Below are 27,513 nucleotides of genomic sequence, written 5' to 3' on the forward strand. Positions count from 1 at the left end.
CAGAGATGATTAGAATATCTTATTCAGTATGAGGAATGCCGGGCATATGGGATTGTTACAGCATTGCAAGCTGCATTTTTCCTTCGAGGTTGACCATACCTTCGCAGACTGGATCTTGTTCAAAGTACCAAAAGGTATCAGTGCCATTAAATTCACAGCTCCCCCTGCTAGATCCAATAAGCTTGTATCCAGTGGAACAGGAGGTTGTGCATTCTCCCCCAAAGGTATCGTTGCAGTCCTCTTCAATGGTGCCGTGAACAGGTGGGACTAAAGTCCTACAACGTCGAACTGGGAGAGAACACACTGATAGTTAGGTCCCGTTTACAAACGTGACTTAATTGATGGTCCAAGCAAGATGAAGCAGTTATAAGAGGAGACAAATTGCTTCAGAATAATTATAGGTAGCACACTAGGGTGGCCATGGTCGATACGGAATGATTAGCACCGAAACCGTTGACAAAACCATGAAACAAAGCTTGAACTGAACTTACATTGAAATCAATTTAGGATATTTGATGTGGTATTCGTCTTCGTTTTCATCCTTTCAAGGATGTGAAATTTCTCTTTTCTCTTCTTCATCTAATAGTTCATAGCATGTACACATACAGCAATTATAAAGAATTGACCTTATTACTTGGTTTGAAATTTCGTATTCACAAGTGAAGTTTGTGATTCAAAATTTTCTCACAGAGACGGTGTATGTATAATTTTATATGATATATATTAAGCTCTCTGAGTCACAGATTCATGCGGGGATATCATAAAGAACCGAACAAAGGGACAAGGACCACAACATCCAGAATTTTTCCCTTCACACACACGAAAAAGAAAGATCAAACAAATCACATTATGTATTCAATGCACTGCCGTTGCTTGGATTTAAAATGTTAATTTTCAGTTCTGTTGTTTACTGTAACAAATAGACAACCCTATCAATACTAAAGCCTTTGGTAGACAAGAGAAAAACGACTGCTTACCTCTGACCTCCACAGTGAAACTGCAGTCATTCTCATTACCAGCATCGTCCCTAGCACTGCAGCTGATTTGGTATATACCACGGGTCATGACCCCGGGTTGAAGGTCACAAGACAAGGTGGGCACGAGATCACTGTTGTCCATGGCAGTGACATTCCAGCTGACGAGAGCTGTGTCCGAGCTCCTAGACGCATAGAACACAACCTCTGACGGACACTGGACGAACGTCGGTGGCTGAGTATCTGAAGGGTAAGCAAAACCAGAGAGTATGTGACCCTGTACAACCAAACCAACAAAAAGTCGCCAGACAACAATATTCAACTACGGACAGATTCTGAAAGAGCTACCTTTAAGCTTTAAAATGATGTATAACTCAAGTCGAATGAACTGTCCTAACCTATCTAAATATTGAAAAGAAAACATACTCTGGAAAAGTGTTTATCGAGAACTGATGCTCTAAATTAAGGGTCTATTCAGGAAGGTGGAAGAGAACTCTTCCCACCTTCCTGGTCAATTCAAGCGCTTGCTCTTACGAAAGTATGCTAGCTGTGCAATGAATGAGACCAAAACTAGAAATGTCGCTAAGGCGACTGGTATGCCGCCGCCATAATGCATGATTCTCCTAAAAGGTCTATAGTACATGTGGACACATTTTCACAAAATTGGCAAAATATTAAAATGACAAGTTTGTCACAAATGTGTTGAATGTTCACCTTCCTTGACCTAGGTTTAATTAGATGAATAGGAGAGCATGTATTTGGGGATTTAAGGACTTTAACTTGACTTTGCCCATTCATAAGTTTATGCATTGATTAATTTTCAAGGTATGGAGAAAAAGTGCAAAACTGTCAGGCAGAATATGCATAAATATGTAGAAAGTCTCAAGATAACTTGAGCCACTTCTGAGATATGGAGGAAAAAGTTAGTTCAGCACTTTCCCTTGATCTTTGACCTTTTGACCTTTGAGGCAAAAAAAAAGAAAAAAATAAGTTTCCAGAGAATCTCTATTAGGTTATACATGCATACATAAAGTGTTAAAAGAATAATCCTGCTGGCATTGCATAAAGGTGAGGGAAATACTAAAATGTTGAAGTGTTGCCCTTGATGTTTGACCCCTGACCTTTGACCCCATGAACCCTAAATTCACTAGATAATCACTGCCAGTCAGTACATGTATATACAATTATACTATGTTCCATGAAGATACCTTGAACAATTTCCAAGTTACGGAGAAAAGGTGAAGTTTTAATATTGTTACTTGACCTTTTGACCATTGACCTTGGACCTCGTGACCCCAAACTTTCACCAGAGAATCTTAATTGGGTAATACATGTATAAACTAAGTTTTAGGCATTGCATAGATATGGTGGAAATAGCAAAATTTTACGTATTTGACCTGGAACTTTTGACCTTTGACCTTGAGCATGTGCACCCAAAAGATGCTAGGCACAACTTCACCCCCTAATACACATACATGCCAAGATTCATTAGGATACCTCAAAAGGTTTTTTAATTACGCTGTCCACAAAATTCATTACGGACGGACGGAAGGACGGACGGACGGAAGGACGGACGGACAGAAGGACGGACGGAAGGACGGACGGACGGACGGAAGGACGGACGAAAGGACGGACGGGCGGACGGACGGACAACCCGAAAACATAATGCCTCCGGCACCACTTCGTGGCGGAGGCATAAAAAACACAAAAACTGTGGAACTCTGCAGGATAAACAATAAAGAGACTAGCAGATTAAGTTGAGATCGATCATGCTTTATTGACACATTCTAACCAAAGCTAATGCCATATTTAAAAGAATTAGAATTTTTATTCTTAAGTTACTAGATTTGAGAGAAAAGTGTATGTAAATGTTTGGTTTTTTTTAAGAAATGAAAGGGGACTCTATTAAAGACATACCTAGTAACACTTTTCTACAAGGAAAAATGTTCTACGAAAACTGTTAAAAAAACAGTTTCCCAATCGTGTTTATGATCCCAAATTTTACCATAATGTAGATGAAGTTTTGCTCTTTCAGAAAATATTAGAAATTCGAAATTGAGTAGGCTGGACCATCTCACCTATGTTGAGTCCTAACATAAAATCTGTGTGAGACCTTTTTTTTTTTTTTTTTTTGGTGTTGTTATGCACGATCATATTTCTATTTCTGTGATATAAAACAGTATACAGTGTATTCTGATATTTAATCGCGTATAACGTCCGGTTACCAGTCCTCCCACGATTTCTCTGAACCATGCACAGAGAACTCAATGGGTCTTTAGGTCAAAATTTTAAAGAATGACTACATTTCTAATCACGTATGCCTACTGAAAGTTTGGGGTTTCCATGACAATAATAAAATAAGAAAACAACTATAATTGCGATTTCGAGTTTCAGAGACTTGCATCGAATTCTGTCATTTTGAACATTTAATCTCATTAAGTATTCAGCACGTTGGAAAGTGGTCATCTCCACTGTCGAGCAAACCTCTAGAATGAAACACTCAATGCATGATTATTTCAGGCATAACACTTTTCCCTTTCAAAAAAAAATTGTGTGTAGTCAGATATTAAAATATCTTCCTGTGTGGTTAATTCCCTTACTTCTAATCTGATCTGAAGTCCGTACTGTCAAACACAGAAAAGTCACCCACACATTATCATTGATACTGTCATTACGTAGTCTCTCCCAAGATGAAAGTGATGCAACGTCAAAAGTACCTACCCTTGCATTCGACCACATTTATGTCACGGCTCCAGGTTTGTGTGCCAGTGCATGTTGTCTCCTCATATTCGGATGGAAATATCTCGAAGCCTGACCTTTGACATTCCAAATGACATGTGTCTTGGTAACGTGGGTCAGACAGACACGTAGAGGGTGTGATGGAGATGACATTTGTTTCAACCAATGGACTGCAAGCTTTACCTGGACAGGAAAACATCGGCATAAACATTTCATACTTAAAATGTATCATTAAATCTGTCTTGCTTCAGTATCAGGATGTAGCTTAAAGTAATTATTTCATCTTAGTCACTTGTTTTACAGTCGAGTACTGTTTTTCCCTCATGTTTACATTGCGTGAAATTATTGATGCCTGAAACGAAAGGCTTACAAGCATATTCATATCCATGAATTTATCTTTGACCTTGAGGCATGACTTTAATCCCCTCCCCCCTTTAGATTGAAAGGAATCGTTCCACTTTTTCCTTTTTCTTTGTAATTTTACATTTCCTCTGGAATTTCCAACCTGAAGTTATGACCGAGGAAAATGTCCTTGACCGAACACAGGTAAGCCTCTGACCATCATGAATTTGAGCTAAAACCTACATTTCACAAACCAAACAGGTCCAAGGGTACATGATACTCAAAACCCACTGAAAAAGACATTCCCTTGAAAATGTCGATAATGTTTTGGGTGCATTGGCAAACAAGCAAGCAATCAAACAAACAAAGAAAAAAAAATCACAATAAAACGTCGACATTATTTCTTTTCCCCGTGAAGGCATTAAAATATAAGCTCTCAACAAGCAGTCAACGTGTTCTAAGTTCCTATGAAGAAAACACATTAAAATGCATTAAAACACATCCGATAAAAATTCACTATCAAAGAACCATCGGTTTAATTTGCATTTTCTATGGCTACGTGTTTATAAAAGTATCGTTCGTCGAAGGGTATCGAGGGGAAATGTACACACATAAAGACATGCACAAACTTGATTTGCATCATATAAATAACTGGGGTTAATACTAAACCATAAAGCAGTTTGATAAGATTAGAAAGAAACTCACGGTCACAGGTGAAGTCCGTGCTTGACCACACCCCATCAGCCAGACACCTCTTGAGGGTCTCACCCACACCAACAAAGCCGAAGGGACACTGCATGGTGCATTCTGATCCATACGGCACTGGGGACGTGGGGTCACATCCTACTACAGTAGCAGGGTTTATGGGGAGGAGAGGGGGACAGGTTTGGACTGCAAGGAAGAATGGAGATTGACGATAACTCGGTAGGGTAAAGTTTATTTTTATTGTTTTTTCACAGCATTAAAACCAGTCGAACTGAGGGAGAAAACATTTCATTGTCTTCCAACTTTCACTCAGGGGGCGACCAATGGCAGTTGTTCTCAAAGGAATTATTTTACAGCAGCCGTAACTGACTGTACATGTTTGCTATCTCCCCCAGGTACACTAAGGAGAAAATAATATCTTTTTTTTTTCCCTGCGACCGAGTAAGTAACCTTGGGGTACAGAGAGAGAGCAAAGCTTGTGCTTCTTTCCAAGGTAAGTATGGGGTAAAGGGGGTAAATTTTGCCTCATGCTAGCACTTTCTAAACATCCCCAAGTCCTGAATGAACACGAAAGCAAAATTTGCCCTATTGTAAAAAACAGCTGATGCAACATCAACAACCTATCAGATTTTATAATATTCACACTGACATAAAACAAAAACAATTCAATTTTGTCAACTTCAACCGTCTTTTTCATTTTGTATACATTACAGAATTGGAATAGTATAAAAATTGATCATATGCTCCTGCCTGCAGGGTAGAATTTTTCTCTGACATGTGGGAATGCTAAAAGGAAGTATGACATCACTTGACTCATCAACTTTCTGATTAGATGCATAAATAGAACTGACAGGAGATCCGCGGCATCTTCCTATTTACTTTCATGACCAACACTCTGTTTTTGCATCAGCAGTAATAAAATCATGTCTAACACCTGGGCCCAACTTTTATTAGGACAACTTTGTTTAACTTTGTTTTTGGATACCTCAGCCACTTCAAAACCGAATTTCATCAAATAAGGTTTTAAATCCTTCAATTATAGAATTAGATTTTTTTTTCACATTTCAAAACAGCAATTTCTAATAATCTCGCAAAGATGTTTAAATTTGAATAACCATCTCATCCAAAACTATAACATCCCTTTAACTGTACCCACTTTGGCAGACTGGAGGAGCGTCTTCCCATGCAGGGCTTCCATTACTTGACAGATCACATGACACGGCAGATGGTCCAATCAGATCGTAGCCTTCATCGCAAGAGAAAGAACACCTACTGCCATAGAAAGGATCCGTACAGTTGACCACTGAGCCATGGAGAAGAGGTTGCTGTACGGGGCATCTATGGACTAACGTGATTAACCACACCTTTTTTAGTATTTTTTTCACTAGAATATGAAATTTAATGCGTTATACATGTTCAGGTTTCTTTCCCCCTGCTGCTAAACGAAATGCATGTGCTTCTACTCGCTTTATTAAATTTCTTGACTGCCACGTGTTCAAGCACCCGCTTGTAGTGGCAGTTCTCCTGCATAATGTCGTAGTTAATTATTTGCAAATCGGGTAAGTCAATACGATTTGTTAGTGGAAATAACGTAGACATTCATGTTCTTTCTTCGAATCGTGTACATTATAACCATATATTAATGTTTTCTGTTATATTTCTGAAAAGATGTTTGATTATGTGTGGAAGTATTAAAAAAAGTATAATCAAACACACAAAATCCAACAAATAAATATATCAAGTTGTATAATATTGCCTCAAAACCACTTGGAAAGCAGTGAAACTCTTCCAGATTATTATCTAAAGGTTCTATGCCTTGGTTGTTACCATTGTGCAAAAATAAAAATAGCTGGCTATTAAAGTAAACCTAAAACAAATAACACATTATTAATCCATTATAAGCCAAGGAGTGTTAGTAAAAACAGTGAGCCATTAATAAACAATTTAGGAAAATCCAACAACACATTCTGAACCACATTACAGTGTGGATAAAAACATTACAATACAGGTAGGATAAGAAGTGTACAAATGACAAAAGAATATTCATCTTATGCATGCGCTCACCTTGTACAGTAATGGTAATTTCGCATCTTGATGTCAACCCAGCAGCGTCACTTGCAAGGTAGCCAATGACTGTTTCTCCCTCTGGAAATACGCTTCCTGGTCGAAAGATGGTATTCAGTCTTTGTTGATTACCAGCGATGTCATGAAAGAAAGATAGAGGAGGGTGGGTGATAAAATCAAGTTCGATTAGAATGACAAATGTAGGATTTTTTTTTTTTTTACCTGCAAAATAAAGACATTGTGTATGTTCCATTTATATGCATGTAAATAAGGCATACATAAAGCACTCTGTCGTGACAACTGTCACATCAGACCAAAGATACCACATTTGCTATTTGAACTATGAAACAACAATTGACAAAAATCTAATGATTTTTTTTAACAAAACACCAAAAAAGAAAATATGAAGATAACATCTGGCACAACTATTTATTCTGCAGCTTCCAATGAAAAGTTGTGTTGGAAATTGTAAATTGAACCTACCTAAAAAAAAAATAAAAAATATAAAATCTACTGTGTTAAAAAAAAAAGAAATGATATCGTTATTCACTCGTTTCAACATTCCGATTAGCATGAGCAAAATGTAATAATCATTGTTACAATCGATATGCTCTTTGTGCCAAGAAACATGGTAATCTTTGCCTTCTTAAGTGAATGTGAAATGAATGTTAAATAGCAGAATATACAGTCATAACGTAAGCATTTACATGTAGTACATAATGGTCATGAACCTATTACGAAAGATGAGCTTATGATGGAAGCCCATCAATCTACCAAATAATCATTCCTGTACTGCTGTTTCTTTCACTAATCCAATCAAATTTCCTGCAGTGTTTTCTGTCTGATCTTCAATAAACGACAAGGATTTCTGCAGATAATGTCGTTTGAACGAATGTCGTGTACGTTTACTATAATAGTCGCTAGTCTCTGCTGCAAACAATCTTTTTTTTTTTCTATTAGACAATGTAGAGGATCCTATTAAACTAACATAAACTGGTTGCTTTTGAAAAGTCAATTGCCACTAGCAAAGTTATCTGGATTTTAAATACTTTTTTGTTGGTGTAGCGGTGAATTTCATGTAAATGTTCTTAATCCTTTGAATTCTGACTAAACATATTCATAAAGATAAATAAAAGTATGCTACCTTGGCATGTCTAGCAACGGAATTGTAACAATTGCAATTGAAAATAAAAACTGGGGTTGGGGTAAAGGTCAAGGTAAGGGTTGCAATCAGGGTAAAAGTTTGGGTAAGGGTTGGGTTAGGATTAGTGTGAGGCCTAGGGTTCGCGTTAGGGTAAGTGATCGGTTTAAAAGGTTAGGGATAAGGGTAAGCACTGGTAAGGGTACGGTCAGGATTACTATTTTTGTACACATATTCTTCATTAGAATATGGCAATAGTTTACAGAATATATTCAGATGAAACTTATCTATACCTGTCTAGAGCCTACATGTAAATAAATATTGAGGGCCAAATCGACTCTTTCAGTGCTGTCTATGGCATTGCAAATATTTCGATCGCTGATTGTGCGTGCAAAACCGGACTTATCCTTGGTAGGTCAAGCGGCGTCTCAGATTCAAAGCGGCCCAGGTCGGCTCACTCCTCATTGCGATGCATATAGCTTATGCTTAATGCAAGAACGATTTCGGTTTTTTTTCTTCTTCTTCTTCCTCTTCTTCTTCTTCTTCTTCTTCTTCTTCTTCTTCTTTCCCCTCTGCCGAAACAATCAATCTGTCATTGTCAATGCATTAAGTTTGGCATCTAACCGTATGACTAGATATACCTTTCTGTCTCTTTAGTTTTCTTCGTTTAATTTTTCCATTTTTAAGCAAAATTTTCAGCACTTTTCATGAAGCGTTTACTGTACGGGGACTAGATGAAAATAATTCAGCCGGTAAAATATACAACTTTTGATTAAGAAATTGATTTAGCACCTTTGGGAAATGAACTCTTCATTTTTGTCGTCGAGCATGTAATCCTCAACGCTTTGCTCCCCAATCAACAGATGCTTTGAAAGTAACTGGCAAAAAAAAAAAAAAAAAATTGGTATTGCATACACCTTCGATTGGCAAGCTGGAGTCCAGATGTCATATCACAACACACAACTTTGTCTGAACTTAGAATAAGACTATTTTGGTGTTTGTTTGTTTTGTTTTTTGTTGTTGGTGTTTTTTTTTTTTTTTTGGGGGGGTGGTGTCTTTTTCCCTTTTTTCACTTGTATATCCTTTTTTGTGCTTAATTCGTGTCAACGTAACACGATGAGTCAAGGTTACGGGGTAATACGGTCACGGTACAGCTGAACAAAAGCCAAGGGAACATTTACTTGCTAACATGAACATTTCCCGAGTTGTCACTCGCAATGGGATCCTGGAAGTTGACTATGCTCGATGTGCTTCCCATGGCAGCAAAGATCCTGATCTCAGAGGGACAGGTTGAGTTGAAGTATGGTGGTTGGATATCTGATTGTGGGAGTGAACATGGAAAGTAAAACTTCCTTTGCAATTGCATAATTTTGACGGTTTGTCTTTGATCAGTGTTTCTATGTTAAGTCAAACCGTTGATACATTGAATGAATGGTATATTGAAATGAAATTTCGGACCAGCTAACAGCTACTCTAAATGCAAGGAAGAGTAAAATTGCATCACATCAGTAAAGTTATGTTAAAAGTCGGATTAAAGATAAGGATGTTATGAAAGTTATAAATGTTCTGAAAGAATTGCTTTCAACCAGTTGATTTGAATTTGTAATGATTAACTCGATGATGTCCTCTCTTCAATTAATTTTGCTATATATGTGTAAAACATGTGAATCCTGGTTGAACAACTTGAAAAATGATAAGTGAGATAAACGTATTGTATTAGGACTGGCACTTTAAATTGAAGATTAAGAACAACAGCAAATACAAGTTTCAAATTGTATGGCAATTTGTGAGGTAATGGGATCATAAACTCACTACTTGCGTATTTATACTGAATTCTTTAGAAAAATATTTTGTGAAATTGAGAGGAACTTCACAATACCTATGTCGTATTCCCTAAATTCATTTGATTTTGATCAAACTGCACTGTTTTGCATGTAAACAATTTCCTTCTTTGCACACGAACTTTGAAAAAAAAGTTATGGTCCACAATTAGGTAAAAACTTGCAAGCAAACAGTTGTACCAAGATCTCTATTATGTCATGTCCTGCTGAAGCAATTGTTTGAGCCACATGTTTCATTAAGAGTTCCTGTAAGCCCGTGGTGTCCAAACCAAGAAGCCTGTACCTATACATGTTGGAGCTGACTGATGAGTCCACTGGCCCTCGGTGCTGCAGACGATGTCCCCCGGTCCCTCCAGCCGAAAACCATCATTACAGACAAAGGTACAGGTGGTGTCAAACAGGACGGGATCTGTACCCCTGCACTCCAGGGGCGTCACGGAGCCATAGGAGATGCCAAAATTGCCTGGGCATGTCTTCGGTTCTAGGACATACAAAGTTGCAATCCTCATAGTGTTCAAGTCACAATTGTTTGCATCATAGACTTAATTTGACGAAGGGTAGATTTTTACAATTTCACAGCCATATCAGACTTACAATTTTTCTATGCAGACAGTTTAATGAATATACTGCTTTACCCTTGTTTTCCCCACATATAAATTTCGATATGGAGCAGTGAGACCGACAATGCATTAGGTGCAAAGAAGGCTTTCATGTGGCAATGTGGTTCATAAATCAACCTTTCAAACTTTCTGGTTAGAAGACACAGCGCATGGAGTTTGAGATAATTAATTTATCCAATTCAAGCTTCCCTAGTGACTCTTGAATTCTTTTTAACCCCATTTTAATCCCATCCCATGTACTTATGGTTGTACATTACTCTCGTTTTTTTTTTACTTGGTTTAAACTTTAATGCTTTAATGCATAACATATTTATGAATCTTAATGCATGATGAAATAGACAATTATACCTACATTGCACATTCAAAAGCTTGGTGATATCTTTTTACTGCGCTGACACCAAGGAGCTTCGCTCCTTGCTGACACGTACCAGTACAGTGAAAGTCGCTTCCACTCCAGGTCTGATCGGATTGACAGGTTCTTGTGACAGTGACAACTCCAGAGGGTGATGTGTAACCTGCACTGCAGGAGAACTGGCACGAAGTTCTGTACTCGGCAGTAGCAGAGGGGCAGTCTGATGATTGCCCGTTGGTCACTGAAGGAAGTGTACAGTTCACAGCTGGAACATGGAAATACCACAAATCAGACCTGTTATTGTCAACGCAATGATGATTTTGACACAAAGCGCTTTTCCTGAGAATATTTTTGTAAGGAAGAAATTGGAACAATCTAGATTAAGTGCCACGAACAGCCTTCAAAGGCGGATACTGGCGATCGCAATAAGCCATCATCATCATCATCATCATCATCATCATCATCATCATTACCATCTTACTTTCTCAACCACCGGAGCTGCTTTTTCAACGTTCTTATGAACGGCATAGCTACATCAACGTTCTTACCGTCCAATCGCCTTCCTCTGAAAAAAAAAAATAGTATAGGTGTGTGTGTGTGTGTGTTTTACATAAAAATGAAATGCAAATCAAACAAGTGAAAGAATAAAATGGATGAGTCCAGACTTTTACGTCTATTAAAGTATCACATTAATTTCTGTAACAATGTTATATGAGGTGCATAACGCTTACGGTCACATGCTGGACTGAACTCTGTCCAGAAGCCTACGGTCTCTCCAGATGCAACTGACCAATCACAGGTTTTCTCCAACGTGGGGCCCGATCCTGGATACATCTGGTACCCAGAGTCACAAGCTATCGTACAGGTTGAGCCATACACCACCCCACCTTCGCAGCTCCCTTGCCCTGCTGTTAACGTGGCTGAACCGTCCTCCGGTATTTGGAGTGGAAGGCACCTTATGACTGGTTGGTATAGCAAGGAGAGGTATACGTAAAAGTCCAGTTTCGGGAATGTTTAATTCTCAAATGCTCTCTAATGCTCTTAAAATCCTTGCTGGCGAATAATACTGTCGTCAGAGTACCAATTACCAAAGCAGTATAACTTTACGTTAAGCTCTGCAATACTCGGGGAAAGCATAACACCCCACGAAAAAAATGTAAAAACAAAAATGTTCATATTTTGTCCAACATTTAAGAAAAAACCAACAACATACAAATAAAGAAACTACCATAAGTCCTAGCAGTATAATGTCTTGTTTGTCTGTATCGTTATTATGAAGTTTCACATGATTTATATATAATTATTTATATATATATATATATATATATATATATATATTTTATATATATATATATATATGTATATTATATATTTATATATATTACATATATATATATATATTATATATATATATATATATATATATATGAAGAGTTTGTTTGCAAAAACCGATAAGTCCATATTTGTCAAATGGAGATATTTGCCATTAAAGATCAAGAAAAATAAAGAGAATAATAAGAAAATTTTTGCTTCTTTTGACCATAACTTCAAAAATATACCTTTATATGTAGTGACCAATATATCATTTAAAAGGTATTATTTTGTACTTTATGACAAAGATCGTACTTCAAAATCTTCAAAAATGGACTTATCGGTTTTTGCAAACAAACCCTTCATATATATATATATATATGAAGATGGCATTTTTGAAGATTGTGAAGCACGGTCTCTGTCATAAAGTACAAAATGATACCTTCTAAATGATATATTGGTCACTACATGGCTGATAAAGGTACATTTATGAAGTTATGGTCAAAAGAAACACAATTTTTCTCATCATTCTCTCTATTTTTCTTGACCTTTAATCGCAAATATCTCCATTTGGCAAATATGGACTCATCGGTTTTTGCGAACAAACTCTTTATATAAACATGGTGTTTTTTTTAGACTTGAAATCCGAGAAAGGACTTGTGACCAAGACATGAACATGAACAGTGGTATGATAGAGTTTTAAAGCTGCACAACTGATGCAACAACTTGTATCCAACACTTGTAGGATTGCTACGCAAGGAAATCAATCTTACTTACCTCTAACCCTCACATAATGTGAGCATGTAGCCGAGTTTCCAGCACTGTCCACTGCTCGGTATACAATGGTGTGATCACCTTCAGTAAGCGAGGTAGGCAGAATATTTCCAGAGACTTGCACTGAGTCTATGCTGAATACATGTGTACCTATGGCAGTCCCTCGATCTGTTGCCTGCAAAGCACCGCAGTGACATAACAGCATGTTATAACTAAGTATACAAACGATGCACTTCACCGAGTGGATCGGTAATAATTGGAGTTCAATTTTGAATCAGAGAGTTCTCTGATCCACGAAATAGGCCTCTGCATCATTTGAGTTATAAAATTGGCCCTTAAATTCATGATATACTTGTACAATGTTTTTCCCCATCATGCGCCCGGTACACCTGCTACACTATACAAGACACGAGCCATGTGTCGGATTTCACCAGACGCATGGCTCAGTGTGGATCTGTAAAAATCCATGCATGACAATTGACCAATCAGATTGTAGAGATTTTAAAGACCATTCTGTAATAAACATTCACATTCATGTCCACTTGGAGTTGAAACCATGAACCTTGAAATATTAGCAAACTTTTTCTAGGAGTTTCCAACATAGGAACTGATATTCAATGTACATGTAGATTAGTTGAACACTGCTAAAAACTGCCCACAGAACATACAAACGAACGCGCTCAATTCCCATACCTTCCCAATAGCTGTCTAAAAACTACGGTTGTAAAATCACTCGATGGTGAACTAATTTCTGGGAGTATTGTCAAACATTATATTGGACACTGGAGAAAGAATGATACATCTTCCAAAGGATATCAACATCTAGGATACTAACTACCAGACATAAACTACTGCGGAGAATTGGAGTGCCCTTTATCATAGGCGTTTAACCTTTAGAGAAACTATATATCTTTGTTAAATTGAAAGTTTATATATATGAAATAAATCATATTCATGAATTATCATGAGCTTATAACACTTCAAATTGCACACTTCTTGACACTCTCCTTCACGGTCACAACAGCAGAGAACATTGAAAGCTGAATAAATTAAGGGAAACAATGCGCACATCATGGATACCTACAGTATGTTATATCTATTGACCGATTCTGTGACGCGCTATGTGTATTTTTGGCATGGGCAGCGCCATACTGGGTGTATCATCCGATCCCCCCCCCCCCCTCCGCACTCCCCCACCCCTCTCCCTACATTAGCACGCGCGCAGAATGAAAAACTGCTTTAGCCAATGGGCGTCTCGTACTGAGTGCGCGAATGCTTGCTAGTGCGCGAACCTTTGTTACAAGTGCGTGATAAACATGTTGCCCGGGGGTGGGGGAGAGCAGGGGGGGTCGGCTGATACACACCGATACACCCACTATGGCTGCGCCCTGTGCCGTAAAATGTCTGCTGCCCTCAACGAACCCGAATCGGTCAATAGACGATTGTGTTATGATAATGAAACATGAATTGAAGTCAGTAAACTTACAATGAATAACATATTCAAAAGCTGCTTCCATTCAGAAGATTGTGTCGTGTTTTGTTTGTGTGTGCAAGGGCGTAGCGAGGGGGGGTGTTTTGGGTGTTCAAACACCCCCCTTTGCCGAAATGGGGGTGTTTGAGGTGTTCAAACACCTCCCTTGGGCAAAAGGGAGGTGTTTGAGCTGTTCAACACCCCTCTTCAACAATGTTTAGATGTTAAAAAAATGAAAAAAAAGCTGTCTTTACCGCTTTTATTTCCGTTTTGAATTCCGCCTTTCCTTTCTTTTGTGTTCATTTTCTTTCTCTCTCTCTCTCTTCCCTGCTTTGCTTTCTGGCCGAATCGCGAGGATACATTGCGCATAATGTTCACCGTTTACCGGTATTATACCGTGCGCGGTACCGTAAATTGTGTATGATGCATAATTATTATGTGTGTGCAATGCATGCTATACCGATTCTGTGACGCGCCTTGTGTATTATCGAAGCATCGACGTTTCTACTTCTTCTCTTCTTTCTTTTCCTCACCTTCTTGTCTTTTTTACTCCTTTTTTTCTTCATGTTTTTTTTTTTTTTTTTTTTTTTTTTTTTTTTTTTTTTTTTTTTTTTTTTTTTGCGTTTTGGGGGCGACCACACCCATCGTCCCCCTGGCTACACGGGTGTGGTCTGGGTCAGGTTCTCCCATTTGTTTATACACAAAATGCGTCGGTTACTAACATCCAATGCTGTTTTGCGCCCTTTTCCATAATTATGCATGGCAGGCGTTACACCAAAAACGGCGATCTATCCGGTCTTCCCCTCTCCATTATCTTTTGTAAAAGTAATTCATGAAATTGGGGTCTTAAGTCTTAACTATACTGATGCTTCATACATTTATTACTAGTAGTAACATTGGTTATACGAGCACAATTTCGCCGGCGGAGGGGAGGGGAGCTGAACCTTTCGGCTTTTTGCCAAATTATCTACTTCCTTATTTTCCCAAAATAAAGTGAGAAAAAACGCTACACAATGAACTGCCTCAAATTTTGATTTTTTTGTTCTTAATAATTGAAGTTAATTTAAGCTAATTTGTGTGTGTGTGGGGGGGGGGGATCCAGACTATTAACACTAATATAAAAACAAAAGCCTTTAGCTGCCACTTCCATTTCCGGAAAGTGAATGATTTTTATTCCTCAAAAGTTAAGCTACTATTACTCTGTCTCATGATTTGACCACAAATTTTGAAGATAAAATGATATGCAATAATTTGAATGAGTTTTGATAATATAATTATTAGACCCATTCATATCCGGGTTTTATTCTTTTCTTCCTTTTTTTTTTGTTGGCGGAGGCGCACAAAACTAAAAGTTCCTAATTTTTTTCACGATCGACACTCCTAATAGCCCTGTCATGACGTGCCAGTATCAGCAGACCTAAGTTCCGTTCTGTAGTGTCTGGTGTTGGAATATTTTATTCGCCAACGCAGTGCATCTGTGCAAGACGAAAATGGGAAGTTGTTGCAATGAAAGATTTTTTGTAATGATTCAACTAGGTATCGACTAAGATTTTACACTTAATGTCTAAAATCATTTAATATCAAATTATTTGCATTTAATGCCCCTTTTTGAACACCTCCAATATTATCGGGGGATGCATGTATGTTCTTGAGGGACGCACATTGCACCGTGCATTGCCCCCCCCCCCCACACACACACACACCATGGGCGTAAATCCCGGGGGATGGGGGGATATATCCCCCCCCCCCCTGAAATGGAGGAGGGGGGATGGCCTGTACAATCATCCCCCCCCCCCCGAAATTTGAGGGGGAAAATGGAGGAAGCAGAAATGTGATTGCATCAATTTTGGCATATTGCATGACGTTCGTACGCCCGCCTCCAGACAGGTAACAGAGCTGAATAGTCTTGTAGGATAATGTATACATAATTTTCTCAAGCGCTCGCTCGCTTCGCTCGCTCGCAAAGACAGTAATATCGACATAAGGTATGACCCAGACGTTGACAACGTCAAATAGTATAGCCCTATATGATAGGCCTACATTGTAAACATGTAAATCCAAAATTTCACCAAAAGTGTGCACGAGATCGCTTAATTTCAGGTCTGAAAATGCAAAATCTTCCTCGTCTGAGAGGGGGGTATCCCCCTCTCACACCCTCCCCCCATTCGGTCGCTCCGCTCCCTCGCACAGATATTCCAACTCCAAGTCCCTCCCCCACCCACCATCATTACAGAACGATGCCTCTGGGATGATTGCTTTATTGACTTAAATCAAGAAAATAGAAAAATACAATACCTACAGGAAGATAATACCGGTACGTTATTACATACAAAGAAATGGAGATCCATATTACCCTTTCATTGAATATATTTGGGCATTATTCAGGGCTATGCTACGTTTTTAAAGGGAGGGGGGGGGGGGTCAAAATCACCTGTCAGTCAAGAAGAAAGAAAATCAAAAGATAAGAGAAACAACAGCAAAAACTCCTCGTTCTTTCAAGGTCTGATTTTCCACCAAAAGTCGGCTGACTAGCAAAAGAAAAAAAAAACCAAACAAAAACAAAAAGTTTTCATATTTTTGCTGCCTCTTCCCTCATACTTTATATTTCATGCAAAACAGTGGTACACTCGATCCCTGTTAAGTGTGTGTGTGTGTGGTGGGGGGGGGGGGGGCGCCAAGCTTCCCCCCCCCCCCCGCATCCACTCGTAAAAAAAGAATAAAAAACTTACCAAAATGGTAATTCAAGGGTTACTAAACTGCTTTTGAAATCGACATGAAAGGGGGATCAAGAAATAAGATATTTTTCTAAGATTTCTTGTAACCATAATTAAAGAGGTGTATAACGTGAAACATTGTGCAAAAAGTCCGGAGCCGACAAAATATTGCGATTCAGCACGATTCCTGGTTGGCATTCTGAATATAAGCAGGATGTGTGCAGTGTACTCAGAACATCCGAACGGCAAAAAGAGTCGCTGTAACGTTGCGCAATTTGATGTAGAATGTACACCTTTGTACCTTACGCTTCGTTTATTATATCAAAGCTAGATCATTAATGATTTTGCAGTGTTGCTTTACATACTAGTCTATATCAAAATGCCTTGCATTGCCAATAATAAGACTTGACCTGGGCTGTTTCCTAACTTTTTCATGTATATAAAACACACACACACACAAACACAAACAATAATATTAGAGGATGTTCTTAAGTGCAGGTTTTGGATATCCTTCCCCCATTTGGTCACTTCGACGTCCCCTCGCTGGTCATAGCTCCCCAAATCATGAACATAACCGACACCATTGACTACCCTCTCAATTTCCAAAGCGTAAAAATATAGCTACAAAAGGCAGTTTTTGGAGTGCAAAATGTCAAAATTTTCAAGCTCACTCGGTCCGCTCGATCGCATTTAATCGCTATGCCATTCTCTTGATGTTGCTGCCAGTAATTGCCAGTAGTTGCGCCCGGTGCGCCCCCCCCCCCCCTTATTATAAAGTATAGCTACAAACGGCAGTTTTGAGACTGAAAAATGTCAAATTTTCAAGCTCACTCGCTCCACTTGCTCACATTTAGTTGTTATGCTATTCTCCTGATGTCACTGCCAGTTATTGACAGCAGTTGCGCCCGTTGCATCCCCCCCCCCCCCTCTTCAGTTCCAAAGCCAAAAAAGTATAGCTACAAACGGCAGTTTTGGGACTGCAAAATATCAAAAATTTCAAGCTCACTCGCATTTAATCGCTATGCCATTCTGCTGATGTTGGTACCAGTAATTGCCAGCAGTTGCGCCCGTGCGCCCCCTCCCTTAATTTCCAAAGTGAAAAAATACAGCTACACAAACGGCAGTTTTTGGACTGTAAAATGTCAAAATTTGCAGGCTCACTAGCTGCGCTCGCTCGCATATTATAATCTTTATGTTATTCTCCTAATGTTGCTGCCAGTAATTGCCAGCAGTTGCACCCGGTGCCCCCCTTAATTTCCAAGCGAAAAATATAGCTACAACCGGCAGTTTTGGGACTGCATGTAAATGTCAAAATTTTCAAGATGGCTCGCTTCGCTCGCTCGCATAATAATCGTTATGTCATTCTCCTGATGTCGCTGGCAGTAATTGCCAGCAGTTGCGTCCGGAGCGCCCCCTAATTTCCAGAGCGAAAAATATAGCTACACAAACGGCAGTTTTGGGACAGTAAAATGTCAAAATTTTCATGCTCGCTCGCTTCGCTTGCTCGCATTAATCGTGATGCCATTCTCCCGATGTTGCTGCCAGTAATTACCAGCAGTTGCGCCCGTTGCGCCCCCTTAATTTCCAAAGCGAAAAAATATAGCTACAACCGGCAGTTTTGGGACTGTAAAATGTTAAGATTTTCAAGCTCACTCGCTTCGCTCGCTCGCATATAATCGTTATGTCATTCTGCTGATGTCGCTGCCAGTAATTAATTGCCAGCAGTTGCGCCCGGTGCGCCCCCTTAATTTCCAAAGCGACAAAAATATAGCTACAAACGGCAGTTTGGAGACTGTAAAATGTCAAAATCTTCAAGATCGCTCGCTTCGCTCGCTCGCATATACTCGTTATGTCATTCTCCTGATGTCGTTGCCAGTAATTGCCAGCAGTTGCGTCCGGTGCGCCCACTTAATTTCCAAAGCGAAAAAATATAGCTACAAACGGCAGTTTGGGGACTGTAAAATGTCAAAATTTTCAACCTCGCTCGCTCCACTCGCTAGCTCGCATTCATTTCAATTGTTTTGTAATTCTCCTGATGTTGCTGCCAGTAATTTGTCGTTTCACACCGTCATTCCATAATCCATAAGGAAAAAAATGACTGCGCAGTGGAATGTATCATATTCCGTTATGTATTGCAGTCCCCATTACAGTTTCCAGACTGACAGCACACGCACATACGCGCACACACACATACACTCGCAAGCATGCATACACACCCTCAAAATTACTTTTCCACGAGGTGCCCCCCCCCCCCCCCCCCCGTCTTGATCAACCCGCCACGGTACGTCACTGGCTGCACCCGTCCGGTTATGGGCTTGTAATCGTGGTGATGGTGACTATCGCCGATCACCCCCCCCCCCCTCCCCCACACTCCTCAGCACGGATTTACGCCGTTGACACACACACACTTGTTCAACGTCCGTTGGCAAAAGCATACGGATTTGGGAGCCCACAGACACGACGTAGCAATTTTAGGCTACTGCATGAGAAACTTCTGCTGCGTCCGGGCTGTGTTTGGGCCACGGATTCACTCCCCGTATGGATGATGCGCGTGCTCTCTACAGCCATCGAGCGCACAACGAATTGACAACGTGCGTCTTTTACGAAAAAATATAAAAAACGCCCGGTGTCGGGGGGGGGGGGGGGGCACATTATGCCCCCCCCCACCAGATTTTCATTTGCCACTCCTTCGCCCTTTATCCGATTTCAACCACATTTGGTGACTTTTCCTAAAATCTTATTGCGAACATTTTGATATATAATTCAGCTATATTTGATGTTGCTGGTTGCCATGGCAACCATAAACTGACAACCATGTCAGTCAGATTTTGCATCTTTTTTCTGTTCCCATTTATTTAACAGCATTACAGTGGATGAAATGGGTGTTTCTTGGCTGAAATTTGTTGAACGAGTAAAATTTGAAGTAATTATGGTCCTGGAAAGTTTTTCTTTTTATTTCTTGTGTTTTTATGTGACAAAGGCATAAAACAATAGATATAATAGAGATAATTGAAAACAATAATACTTTCTAAAGATTGCCCTTCTATTTTGTGATATTTTGATTTCCTCACCCAAGCTATGCCTCTAACATCATTAGTTCTTCATATTTTCAATTTGTAATCTTGAAATTCCACTATTATGCAAATATGAAATGTCATAACTGTACATGTACCCATCCTAAACATTTCATCTCAGGTCTCATAATGTATTATTATGTTGACACGAATAGCGCCCCCATGTGGTGACCTTGAGAAATTTCAACCATAACAAATAATAAGATTCCACTTGTTTATCACTTGTGACAAATATGAAAATGATTGGTCTATGATAAGACATATATAATGGGGATAAAGAAATTATGCAGAAAAATCATGTTTTTAGCACATTTCCTATGTATTTCTTTATATTTTGGAAACTAGCGCCCTCCATGGGTGACCTTGAGAAAATTCAAATGTACAGTCGTGTAGAGTATGAGTTACTCTACCCATGTGCCAAATATGACAATGATACATCAAATAATAAAAAAGTTATAAAGGGGGGGGGCACAATGTGCCCCCCCCCCCCCCCCCCGGGCCTGCGAGGGGTCAAAATAGCTTGGGCTTAATAGGGTTAAACACCCCCCTCTAAAAAATCCTGGCTACGCCTATGTGTGTGTGTGTGTGTGTGTGTGTGTGTGTGTTTCTTTTGCGTCCATCGATAATGGCAGCAGATTGTACCGGTTTTACCTTATTAGCTCGGCACCTCCAAGTCATACCGCCTACGAGGTATCGACACCAAGAAAAACATGCCCACTTGCAAGACACTTAAATAATGTAGACCCACGAAATAGACTCAACGCAAAAGGCCTACGAACTCGACACTACCTTCGTTAAGCCAAGTGAAGTTATGTCAGGCTTATGGGCCTTCATTGCCAAATGTGGAGCTCATTGGCCTTTGCCTACTTTAGTTGATATGGGCCTATTTTAGCTGATGTCGAGGTCGTTGGCCTTGGCTCGTGGGCTGTATGACTCGTTGGTGTCGAGCTCGTGGCGTGCATCCAGGGTACCTGGGGCTGGTTCATAGTGGTCCACTGAACAGTGGCTGATGTTGATCTTGCTTCCGCTATGAGTTCCACGTCAAGGGGACAGGTGAGTGCAGGTGGCGTGATATCTGATTTGAGGATAGAAAAAAAAAAACTAGCATTCTACCTGATGTTTAACAATAGATTTCAAATTTTAACCGTAGGTGTTATGGGAAGACTGTCAAGACATGTCACCAGGTGTTTATCACATTGGACGACATTTTGGTGTAAACATGTTCCGCTGAAATAATGAAATAATCTGATTTAATTTCTCATTTTTTTACATTTCATTCCCCACCTGTAATGTTAACTACGTGATAGATACTGTAGGAAGAAAATAAACCTTTTAGTGACCATGCAAACAGACTCGGAGCTTAGGCCATGCCATCATGACAGTAAATAAGAAACACGAGATAGGAAAGAGATTTTGATTTAAGAACTATGGTTAATGTATCAGGACTCATGTTAGCTTTATTGAAAGCGATGTATTAATATAAATAGATTAGAATTATGAATGTGAATAAAAATTCATTTTGGAATTTTTAAGATCTTATTTCAAGACCTATTGACTTTGATTGAGATTACCTGAACAAGTAGTTGAAGAGGTTTCCCATGCTCCTGTAGAGAGACACGTTCTCTGAGCAGAGCCCGTTGTCATACTGAAACCAGTATTACACGTTGTAGTGCAGACGGCACTGTAGTTTTGACTCGGTGATGTGGTGGGTTTGACCACGCCCATGAAAGAGCACTGGAAAATGGCGCCATTTGCAGGAGGGGTTAAGGCAGGGCACGTCACGACTAGAACATTATAAAAGAACAATGAAGATAAATAGGAGAAAAAGGTCGCTGAAGTACGATGGGATTGTGAACCTGAATAAACTGCAAAGCAGTGTCGAGCGACTCTTCCTTCAGTTATACACTCTCATATATCGTATGTTTTATCATTGTTCATTCCACGGCAACAGCTAAAAGAAGAAAATGATAATATATTAGGACATCATTCACAGCTCATATAACTGCAATCTTTCAACCGACGCAGAGCAGAAGAAATACAACTTAAATATGTTTACACATGAACTCTTTGAAGGCTTCCGTGGTGGTAGAACGTTGAGTGGTAGAAGGCTTCACGGTGCACCACATATTCTTTCTGGAGTATGTGAGTGGCCCTGAAAAGGGCCTACCCAATCCCCGGGTAAGATTGGGTAGGCCTTTTCAGGGCCACGTATATACTCCAGAAAGAATACGTGGTGCACCATGAAGCCTTCTACCGCCCGATATATGTTTACACAGTTATCAGCTGAAATGTGGGACATGGAGCTATTCAATCAAAGTTTTTGCTTTGCGGTTGAATAATAATTGCATTGCATGCAGCGTGTACATGAGACTATGTCTATACCGGGTGTCCCAAAAAAAGCGGAACGGTGGATTTTCAGTACCTTGCGTTCTAAAAGTGATATATTTTTTGACATCATTAGAAAAAACATCTTCCGCAAAAGACCATGATACCAAAATCATTAAATTTTGTTCTGTACGTTTTATTCTACGCCAATTTCTGTAAATGCAGTCATTTTCAATTTTTTGCGACTTATGAGATATTAATTTGGATACGACACGCGTTCCATACGGTGAATTGTGTAAGCTCGTTGATCCATGTCAACGAAAGATACAGCTTTCATATTGGGAGCGCACACACACACAGAAACACATACACACACACACTGTTCTTTCCTGGCCCGTGCCAAATATGAAAACTACTTTTGTTGACATGGATCACCGAGCTTACACAATATTCACCGTATGGATCGCGTGTCGCACTCAAATATTATTATTATCTCATAAGTTGCAGAAATCCGGCGAAATTTGACAATGACTGCATTTTCAGAAATTGGCGTAGAATAAAAAGTACAGAACCAAATTTAATAATTTTGGTATCAATGTCTTTTGCGGAAGATGCTTTTTCTAATGATGTCAAAAAATATATCACTTTTATAACGCAAGGTACTGGAAATCTACCGTTCCGCTTTTTTGGGACACCCGGTATAAACTGTGAGGCAACAGGTGGTCAAATGCTTGATCATTATGCTGTTTCTATACCATCGAAGGTCTTAGCCAGATGATTAACTGGTTTTGCATCTCTATTTGATGTGGTGCACCATCACCTTCGACTCTTAGTAGATCCTCACAGCATGTTTAATGCTGTTCGTAGGGACGTTGAGTCTTCCTGCATGGATTAAAATGGCCCAGTGAAATAAGAAATCATTGCCACTACTCTGCCAAACATAACATTAAAAAAGATATGTCACTTTGCATGTGGAGAGAGCCAGAGGATCATCTTCTATAAGATATATCTCACTTGTGCAAACGATGTCGCTTCCTGTCCAAATGCCTTCACCATCCCCGTCACCATCATCTGAGCACGTTTTGGATACCGGTGTCGCAGGTTCATAGCCATCTTCACAGGCTAGGGTGCATGATGTTCCGTAATCTTCTCTGTCGTTTGAGCAGCCCACCTTTCTCCCATGATCGGGGGCAGAGATGTCGTCAGAAGAACAGGTTATCACTGGCAGAAGAATTGGGAACCAAAACATGTTTGGTTACGTTCCACTACAGTGTATAACAGTTCTACCAGTGCACACTGCACAGGAACGGTGTAAAACGCACACGATAATAATATACATGTATAGCGTGTATTTCCATTTGCATTGCAATTATAAGAAAAAAACAAACACCACATAATTATGCAATTAGCTAAAGTTTTCTGGCAAGACTGAATTCAAGTAAATGCTTCAAGTGCAATGATATTCTGTGTCTTTATTTTCTTAGTATCACATATTAAGAAACAGCTACAAACTTGTCACATGCAAGCACGAAATATGAGAAAATCAAAGCACTAATCGCATAACATTATGGATAAATGACAAATATGATAGAATAAACAGACATGAATTATGTTATCTTTCACTGATCTTAACGTAGATACTGATATTTTGAAACAACTTTCCGGAGAAGAGATAAAAAGACGAAGGATCAAGAACGGAAATTAGACAAGTAACAATTCCTACACGCCAGTACTGATGTTATCAATATTCTCCGTAATGAGATGTGAGTTGTGTTTGTATTATTGAACAGACGTCAATGGAAGGCAAAATTTCTTTGTCCCATTATAGATCAACAAAAATGAATTTGAATCTGAATCTTAAATTCAAAGAAGGCTTCCATGCACCAGACACAGCTACTATCAGGTTAACAAGCACTTACACAGTATTCAACACAATGATGCATTGACGATCTATACATTTTCACAATTCCAAAAGGAGGATTAGTAAAGGGGGGTATGAGTATCTTACATTGGCAAGATGGCGGATTCCCACTCCAAGTGCGATCATGATGACATGTAAGAGCAGTGTTTCCTTGGAGGTAGTAACCCTGGGAACAGCTAAACTGACACTGGTTACCAGAGGGGACGACATTTCCAGCTGGACAGGCGCTGGTTACCACCATTTGAAGCGCAGTAGACAAATGGGGCTTAGTACAGAGTATTCCTGGAATTGTGTAATCATGACAGAACCCAAGCTTTGATTATTCGAGTACCCACATGTAAAAATTATGTGATAGGAAGCTATTATTTTTTCCTTTTCATGCTTTATTTTCACAATGCATTAAGATTTTCCAGCTCTTCAAAAAATAAATCGTCAGTCTTGAAAAGGAATCTTTTTGCTAATCCATAATATGAGGATTCCAATTATTTAGCTGTTGCAACAACCACTTTTTGCTTTGTTTTGTGTTTGTTCATTATTATCATTAATTGTAAATTTAAAACAGACACATAAATTATTATCGAGGCACTTCCGAAGGAATACACACATGTTAATAATATTCTTACCGATAAGTCTGCTATATTCACCATCTGAGAACAGAAAATATCCTATCATCAAGCTTTTCCTTATAGATGTATCATCCTTCATTGAACACCAAAACACATCAATAGTAATATTGCATGGTAATATTCTCCTCCAACAATGCCGTTATGGAAAACAAACAAATTTACTCAACATGTGAATTGATGTGTATCCTCTAGATAGATTTCCATAGATATTCAATCACAGAAAAAAATAACAAAAACACTTAGTATAATACGTTTAAATTGTGTATTCCGATATTTCACTCTCTGCATAATTCAGTAACCACTGTCATTATAGGAAAGCAGTCACGACACTTTCTACCAATCAGGTTCCACGATTCTAACACCAACCTCCTGTGTACACCTGTCAACATAGGTCCGCTCCCATCTTTTTTTTAAACAGCTATTACACAGTTACAATAAGTAGGAGTGCTTCACACACACACACAAACACACACATACAAATGAAAGATGATCTTAAAGTTCAAACTAAACATGCAATTATAGCATGCCAATGGGATTCTTGTTCAGGTTCCTTAACTGTTTTCAGAATTTCAAAATACATTGTCGGGTATTCTATTTTGTACATTTTGCACATGACTACATATACGTATACAGAAGTCTCTAAAATTTTAAATTCATTTGGATGTTATCATAAGAAGGGTTGAGCTTAACTTTAAAATATTATTAATGGTGAAACACCCCAAATACGGTGCACTTACTCGAGCAAACGGGGGTTGCCCCGACCCAGTACGCAGATGTACTTCCTGCCTGGGCGGTACATGTCAGCTCATCATTGTTAATCTCATAGCCAGTATTGCAGGAAAACTGACATTTTGTGCCGTAATTTCTGGAGCAGGTTCCGACTACTGTTCCATGTTGTAGTGAAATACTTGGGCACTGTAAAACTGATATCAGAGATGATGGTGAATAATAAAAATAACATTTTTTTTAAAGCAGATAAAAAAATGTCTGAATTCGGATTAAATACTTCACCAAATATCCCAACTGCAATAACCAAGTGTTCTAGCATCAAATCAGAAGAACAACAACAAAACTGTAATCCTGTGACACGGTAATAACCGTATTTCGCCAAACTTCGTATGGATAATTTTTACTCTAATGAAAAATTGACTTCTGTTTAGTTAAAAAAAATAAATAAACCAGACCGCCATTACGTTCATATCTGTTCAAGTAGGGTGCTGTTCGTTATTCCGAAGGTTCGTTAATCCGAAACACATAAATTCCCTATACCTAGAGGTTCGTTAATCCGAATATGAAAAAGGGTTCGTTAATCCGAACATTTGTGGCGTTATTCCACAGGTTCGTTATTCCTAAGGTTCGTTAATCCGAAAATGAAACAGGGTTCGCTAAGCCGAAGGCTCGTTTATCCGAAAATGAAATAGGGTTCGTTATTCCGAAGGTACGATAATCCGAAAATGAAATAGGGTTCGTTATTTCGAAGGTTCGTTGATCCGAAGTGATATAGAGTCCGTAACAAACATTCGGAACAACGAGCTTTGTTTCATTTTCGGATTAAGGAACCTTCGGAATAACGAATCTTCGGAATAACGAACCTTCGGAATAACGAGCTGTAACCGTTCAAGTAAAGATGTCAGTATTCTCAAAAGAAGAACAGGTAAAATATTCATTATTTCTACTTAATTTGCCAGACCAAAAATTAGAATGTTTGAGCAAAGAAGTCTAATCAAAATATATCATAGCGGTCACTGTATGGTGTGTTAAGTCCGGGTGATGAATATCATAACTATACTGAGAAATAAGGAATCAAAGTGTTTACTAACGAATTGAAAATGATATACAGCTTTATTCATGCACAATTATATATTATATTAAACTTTTGACATTCGACAGATAATTATGCCTTTAGCTTTTTTTTATAATAAATGAAACTAAGTTCTGTGGCTATTTCCTCAGCAATGGGAACAAAACTGGCCGTACTTTGACAAGTAGGCTGTCCATTTGTCCAGGCTCCTGTTGACCCCTGAAGTTGGCACTCTGTTGACCCTTCACCTTGAAGGCTGTACCCCACAACGCAGCTGAACGAACAGACAGATCCACGGATATTTCCATTGGGACAGCTGACACGTAAGGGTGTGGACACTGATTGCGCAGAACACTGGATAACTGTGGGGGAAATATACTGTCACGCATTTTGGTTAAGATGTTTGATGTAATATTATGTATATAGCATTACTTGTTTTTCATTGTTTTCATGATTATTGTACAAGTCTATGTAAAGGATGTCTCGCTAGCGCTATCACAAATTACTAGGTTAGCAAGCCCAATCCCAATTGCTTTGCATACAGCGGAGTGCTCTCTTTGGCCATCTTCTTTGTTCTTTTGACTTTCACATGTCATTCTGTGCCTCCCTCGCTCTGACTTTGCTTTCACCTTCAGTACTGTCGCTTTGTCCCTTCTCACTCGACTTTGCCTTGTCTTTCAGAACTCTTGCCTTGCTCTCCGCAGTTCAACCTTGTCCT

General features: G+C 39.1%; 1 protein-coding gene across 1 annotated transcript; it reads right to left on the bottom strand.

Moving 5' to 3' along the window:
- Window positions 1–55: 55 nt before the first annotated feature.
- LOC140243624 (CUB and sushi domain-containing protein 3-like) lies at window positions 56–27,184 on the bottom strand. The gene is made up of 16 exons (XM_072323288.1): window positions 26,972–27,184; window positions 25,732–25,909; window positions 23,462–23,668; window positions 21,694–21,906; window positions 21,094–21,197; window positions 12,867–13,038; window positions 11,510–11,740; window positions 10,855–11,043; window positions 10,090–10,287; window positions 9,147–9,282; window positions 6,825–6,943; window positions 5,917–6,105; window positions 4,761–4,946; window positions 3,696–3,896; window positions 978–1,217; window positions 56–267 (listed from the first exon to the last, which is right to left on the bottom strand). Exons 1-16 carry the CDS (start codon window positions 27,182–27,184, stop codon window positions 56–58), a joined length of 2,988 nt encoding a protein of 995 aa, XP_072179389.1.
- Window positions 27,185–27,513: the final 329 nt, after the last annotated feature.

This window comes from Diadema setosum, chromosome 20, assembly GCF_964275005.1.
Source record: "Diadema setosum chromosome 20, eeDiaSeto1, whole genome shotgun sequence".
In the NCBI taxonomy this organism is placed as follows: Eukaryota; Metazoa; Echinodermata; class Echinoidea; order Diadematoida; family Diadematidae; genus Diadema; species Diadema setosum.

Coding starts and splice junctions, on each gene's coding strand:
- LOC140243624 (XM_072323288.1), bottom strand. CDS start 27,184: ATGCGTGACAGTATATTTCCCCCACAGTTATCCAGTGTTCTGCGCAAT. Junction 21,198..21,693: donor CTCTTCAACTACTTGTTCAG/GTAATCTCAATC, acceptor TCCTCAAATCAG/ATATCACGCCACCTGCACTC. Junction 6,944..9,146: donor GGAAATGTTCATGTTAGCAA/GTAAATGTTCCC, acceptor TAATCAACAAAG/ACTGAATACCATCTTTCGAC.